The sequence below is a fragment of the Populus euphratica genome, unplaced genomic scaffold (genome assembly GCF_000495115.2).
Source record: "Populus euphratica unplaced genomic scaffold, PopEup_1.0 scaffold6.1, whole genome shotgun sequence".
Taxonomy (NCBI): Eukaryota; Viridiplantae; Streptophyta; class Magnoliopsida; order Malpighiales; family Salicaceae; genus Populus; species Populus euphratica.
The window spans coordinates 2,933,629-2,939,706 of record NW_011499849.1 but is presented as its reverse complement, the minus strand read 5'-3'; the positions used below and the strand labels follow the sequence as shown (position 1 = coordinate 2,939,706).

The 6,078-nt window shown below is 38.0% G+C and overlaps 1 protein-coding gene across 1 annotated transcript; it reads left to right on the top strand.

Annotated features, from left to right (window-relative positions):
- The first annotated feature begins 355 nt into the window (after positions 1-355).
- LOC105120631 (protein WEAK CHLOROPLAST MOVEMENT UNDER BLUE LIGHT 1-like) lies at positions 356-5,299 on the top strand. Its single transcript, XM_011018909.1, has 3 exons — positions 356-602; positions 1,238-1,987; positions 3,151-5,299. The coding sequence occupies exons 2-3, from the start codon at positions 1,274-1,276 to the stop codon at positions 5,017-5,019; spliced, it is 2,583 nt and encodes an 860-aa protein (XP_011017211.1). The 5' UTR covers positions 356-602; positions 1,238-1,273; the 3' UTR covers positions 5,020-5,299.
- Positions 5,300-6,078: the final 779 nt, after the last annotated feature.

Sequence of the window (6,078 nt, the reverse complement as noted above, 5' to 3'; positions counted from 1 at the left end):
AAATAGGAGGGGAAAATTGCGGCCAGTTGCTGAACCAAAAACTGAGTTGAGTTGCGTTGTTATAAGCTGTGTTTAGTTTTGTACATGTTTTTAAAACTTTTTAATTTTTCTGTTTTAAATTAAATTTTTTAATATCTTTTAATTATTTTGATATGCTGTATAGAATAAATTATAAAAAAAAATATTATTTATTTGTAAATAAAAATACTTTAAAAAATAACTTTTATCAAATATTCAAACACTCTATTAGTTAAAAACAACTTGTGATTTCTATTTCTTAAGAAAAAACTATTTTCTCAGATTCTCTCTCACTATAGGAGAAGAAAAAAAATGTTCAAATAAAAATCCACCACGAGCTCCATAAATAAATAAGACTAAAAAAAAAAGACTAAAAAAAGAAAAAAACAATCTAATCTTGACTTGACTTGAGGGGGAGACAGATGGATCTGGTCTGGGAGACGAAGGAGGCTCCAGTTCACGCACGTGTATCCTCTCCGTTTTTTTCTCTTTTATTTCTATTTTTGGTTCCATTTCTATTTTTCGCTTACGTGAGAGTCAAACTCCTTTCAATTATTACTCGACCCACGGATGGTTATGACCAGGTATGTTTTTTCTTCCTCTCTTTTCTTTTTCTTGTCTCCTTTTTTTATTTTTATTTTTTTTTATATTGAACCGGTTAGACCTTCCAAATCCAAAATCAGCTTGAAATTTTATTATTCGATTGCTATCTCGGTTTCTCATTTTTATTTAGTCTCTTTTCCTATGTGGACTTCATTGAGTAAGTTTTTGTTCTTGGAAATCATTTTATGAAGCTCGGTTTGATGATTTTCACATTAAATTTCTCGAGTCAAACTGAGCTTTCAATGATATTGCATAATCTTAACCAATAGTTTAGTTAGTTTTAAGGTTGCTGTTACAGTTCTATTGATTATTTTACTCTCTTTAGAGCAGTTTTCAGCAACCAAATGAAGAATTCGCTGAATTATTGGTCTAAATTGTTTGCTTGAAAGTCGGAGATTAATTAAATCCTTGCTTGAGGATATTAGCCTGATTTCTGGCTAGAAGATTATATCTCTGCTAGGAGAAAAAATAAATCATAGAGCTTTTTGCATTTTGAATTTGGTCTTGCATATTGTTTTCAATTCTAAAATGGTTATGTATTTTTGCTGCTGAATTTGGTGGAGGTATTTGGTGCTGGTGTTTGGCTAATTAATTTTTTCTTCTTTTTTCATTTCAGATACCGTGCTGGCTCTGATTGCTAATTTTTTCTCTGATGGAGGATGTGAAAATTACTGAAGCTATATCTCCTCTGGAACCTTCTTCATCATCCCAAGATAATGGTCCTTCTCATGGTGAAGCTTCATCAAGCCATGCGACAAATGCAAATGTAGAATTTGATCAAGTTGCCATGAAAGACGATTCAGTTGATAAAGCAGAGATAAACCACCAAGGTGCATTGAAGGATGATTCCAAATCAGAAGCAACACAAAATGTGCTGAATGTACAGGATGAATCTCCAGAGAAAACTGCAGGCGTCAAAATTTCCTCGAATGGTCCACAAGATCAAGAGAAAACCGAAGATATACAGAATTCCTCAGATGGACAGGAATCTCAAAGAAAAACTGAACCCGTACCTAATTCTTCTGGTGTACGGCAACCTCAAGATCCTATGAGCAGTCCTCATGTCCATGTTGATGATGGTATACCTGCTACTTCCTCTCATATTGAACGAGCACAATTCGAGGAGCATGCTTTGCCCCATGTAAAGGTTAGAGTGCAGCAAGATGAGCTTGCTTCTCCTCATGCAAAGGTTGCCAGTCCTGATTTCGGGACACCGAACTCTTCTGATTCTCCTCGACTTTTTAAGCAGAGTGACATGATCAGAGGTCTAATTGATACGGCAGCACCTTTTGAATCTGTTAAAGAAGCTGTTTCCAAGTTCGGAGGAATTGTTGATTGGAAAGCCCATAGAATCCAGACTGTAGAGGTACAATTAATCTGCCATTGTCATTGATGTGACACACCCTGTTGCATTTTCTTGATGATAATTACTTTTCAGCACTATTCGATCAAGCACTAGCCAATTCTTTTGATAAAGAGAAGGGCAACAATATTTCTTGTTTCCCTATCTTTTTGTGGATTTCGCAGCAAAGAAAATCTCCGTGTCTGTGTTTAATAGAAATCTACATTGCAAATGGCATATCGGAAACAAGAATGTGTTGTTGAATTGGTGTGTGTTGAAGCCTAGGGGAATTCCGGTTGCACCAGTGGTTTAGGAAAGGTTGGATATCTATTTGATGGTTTATTTTATTTTTTTTAGATTAAAGTGGGTGTCCGGGTCAGCTTATGCGCACCACGACTAATCCCACGGGCCCTGAAGTTAACGACCATGTAAGTCTCTAGTGGTCATTATATGAGCAACCAAGGACTCGAACCTGAGATCATGGAGGGAGCAAATTCTTTAGTCCTAAATTTTTACCACTTGACCACCACCTAGATGGTTTTGATGGTTTATTTATTTATTTTTATAAGAGGTTGTCATTTGAGGAGGGTTAAGATGAATGTACCCTTGAGTCTGTGATGAAAGCTTTACTGTGATGTAGGAAGCCACTTCGCATCATTTTGATACAGCAATAGAAGAGAGTAGAGGATTTGGGTTTAGACGTTCAATGTTGTTAGTTTTCGACTAAAAACATAAGCATATTCTCATGTATGATCGATCACTTACGCTGCTTTTGGTGATGCTCCACAAGGAAAATCCAAAATGTTTTCTTATCAAAGCAGTGAATGCATCATCACTTCAGCAAAGACTTCCCTTTTGCTTCCAAAAAATGATGTTAAGAGTTGCTGCTGCAAACTGCTTCTTTGCTCATTTTATTTTCAAAAATATTTTCATATTTGACTGTTTCTTGGACATGAAAGTGGAAATGAAGATATTTATGAAGAAGGGAATCTTATCTAACCGTGCATTTTTTTGCTCGTGTAAAAATTGGAAGCTGCTCTTCTTGGATTAAGTGCTGGCCTAGTGACTTGAGTTCTTTTTTATTTGCTTCCAATCATTGCATCCGTTTGATGACTGTGCTCCGCCAGAAAACATTTTTTCCATCTGGATAATTATTAACTTGTAGGCCTTTTCCTCTAACTTTGTAGAGACGCAAACTTGTAGACCAAGAACTAGAGACGGTACAGGTGGAGATGCCCGAGTACAAGAAACGGTCAGAGGCTGCTGAAGAGGAAAAAATAAAAGTTCTTAAGGAGCTGGACAGCGCTAAGAGACTTATTGAAGAGCTAAAGCTCAATCTGGAGAGGGCACAGACTGAAGAGCATCAGGCAAAACAAGATTCTGAGCTTGCCAAGCTCAGGGTGGAAGAAATGGAAAAGGGGATTGCTGATGAAGCTAGTGTTGCAGCCAAGGCACAACTTGAGGTTGCTAAAGCCAGGTATTCAGCTGCGGTGTCAGAACTAAAGACTGTCAATGATGAGTTGGAAGCACTGCACAAGGAATATGCTTCTTTGATCAGTGAGAAAGATGAAGCTGTTAAAAAAGCTGAAGATGCTGTTTCTGCATCCAAGGAAGTTGAGAAGACTGTAGAGGAACTCACAATCGAGCTGATTGCCACCAAGGAATCCTTGGAGTCTGCGCATGCTGCTCATATGGAAGCAGAGGAGCAAAGAATAGGAGCAACCATGGCCAAGGAGCAAGATTCTCTTCATTGGGAGAAGGAGTTAAAGCAAGCAGAAGAGGAGCTCCAACGACTTAACCAACAAATTCTTTCAGCAAAGGATCTCAAATCAAAACTAAACACTGCTTCAGCTTTGCTAGTTGATTTGAAAGCTGAACTAGCAGCTTATATGGAATCTAAAACAAAGGAGGGAACTGAAGGAAAACCAAAAGCTGAGCAACAAGAACCAGAGAAAACAACTCACACCGACATACAAGCAGCAGTTGCTTCAGCAAAGAAGGAACTGGAAGAAGTAAAGCTCAACATTGAGAAAGCAGCTGCAGAAGTAAATTGCTTGAAGGTGGCTGCCATATCGTTACAAACAGAGCTGGAAAAAGAAAAATCATTGTTTTCTGCAATTAAGCAGAGAGAAGGAATGGCCTCAGTAACAGTTGCTGCTCTTCAGGCTGAGCTGAACAGGACTAGGTCAGAAATCGCCCTGGTTCAGATGGAAGAGAAAGAAACCAGGGAAAAGACAGTTGAGATTCCCAAGCAACTGCAACTAGCAGCGGAAGCAGCAGATGAGGCCAAGTCACTCGCTCAAAAGGCTCATGAAGAGCTACGCAAAGCGAAGGAAGAAGCAGAACAAGCAAAAGCTGGTGCAAGTACGATGGAGAGTAGATTGCTTGCAGCTCAAAAGGAAATAGAAGCTGCCAGAGCCTCTGAAAAATTGGCTTTAGCAGCGATCAAAGCTTTGGAAGAGAGTGAATCAGCTCAAAGCACCGATAATGTGGATTTACCTACCAGTGTAACACTCTCTCTAGAAGAGTACTATGAGCTCAGCAAGCGTTCCCATGAAGCAGAGGAGCAGGCCAGCCTGAGGGTAGCAACTGCTATTTCGCAGATCGAAGTAGCCAAGGAATCAGAGTCAAGAACCGCCGAGAAGTTGGAACGAGTGAATCAAGAGTTGACTGCGAGAAAGGAAGCTCTGAAAATTGCGTTGGATAAGGCTGAGCAGGCGAAGGAAGGGAAGTTGGGTGTAGAACAGGAGCTGAGAAAGTGGAGGGCTGAGAATGAGCAACGACGTAGGGCTAGTAATTCTGGTCTGGGAGCTGCAAACCTCAATAAAAGCCCAAGGGAAAGCTTCGAGGTCAGGAAAGAATCAAAGAGTGTTGATCGTGTACTGGATGCCGCCGTGGATTATGTTTCAAATCCAAAATCAAATGTACCTGGAAGTAACGCTGGAACCGATTCCTCTCCAGAAGTAAAGACTCCAAGGAAGAAGAAGAAATCGCTGTTCCCGCGATTTTTATTGTTTTTAGCGAGGAAAAAGTCACATCCTTCCAAGACAGGATAACTTCTTGCTGAAAACAGATGCACTGTCCTTCTTGTCATGATTTACCTCTCTTCACTGGGTATTTTTTTTCACATTGATCGGAAAAGATGAGAGTTCTTAGTTCAATGTAAATGTTATGTGATTGATTGTGCATTACAAGTTCATTGGTTTATATTTTTGTCTCACCGATTCATGATATTCATGTAGGCTTTTGGACTTTCGACCATCGAATCGAATCATTGTAAAGGTGTGAGATTGGTTTAATCAAAGAATTTTGTCAACTTGTACGTTTGGTGATAAACAAGATTGGATTTTTCCCCCGTGGGTATGAAATTGCACTATCGCTGCCGGATCTAAGCAGCAGCATCTTTCAATTTCTTATTAATATGTTAAGAACAAAACCAGGTCTTCTCCTTCACGACAATAGCTCAGTGGGTAAAGCAAGGACGGTGGTGCGTTGACGCAATGCTTAGGTTGCTGTTCGAATCCCCGCAGGTCGGAAATGTTCTGGTTTTTCTTTTCCTTATCTGTATTAATCGACGACACCATTCGCCAAATTCAGTACCTGTACTTTCGGTAGGGGGGAAAAAAACACAAAATTGAGTTCCTAGATTTTAAATTTTTGTATTTGAGTTCTTGCACATCTAAATGGTAAGATACACTGTGCATATTGACAATAATTGTGTGGATAAAATTAATGAACTGTAATTTAACTAATATTAATACCCTCCTTTAAAAAAAAAATAATTCAAGCTTAAATCTTTTATTATAATAAAAAAAATATACAATCACGTGGATAAAAGTCAAATCAAAATACATGGTGATAATCAAATAATTTGGTATTAATGAATATTATAGTTAGCTTCTTTTAGATTGAATCTTTATGGTATTAACAAAAGGCTATCAATTAATTTATATTTGTTTCTATTTCCAAACAAAAATAGGTTTTTTAGTCATATGGAGTATATGCATTGAGATACTTTTATTATATGTGTGTGTGTGTGTGTGTTATTTTTTATTGGCTCAAGTTCATTTGATAAATTAATTTAACTGTTATTTGTACCGTTTGTTTTGAAATAA

What these genes read in the sequence shown, in the direction of transcription:
- LOC105120631 (XM_011018909.1), top strand. Translation starts at nt 1,274, where the DNA reads ATGGAGGATGTGAAAATTACTGAAGCTATATCTCCTCTGGAACCTTCT. An exon ending in ATAGAATCCAGACTGTAGAG is followed by an intron (nt 1,988 to 3,150) that starts GTACAATTAATC and finishes CTAACTTTGTAG; the next exon opens with AGACGCAAACTTGTAGACCA.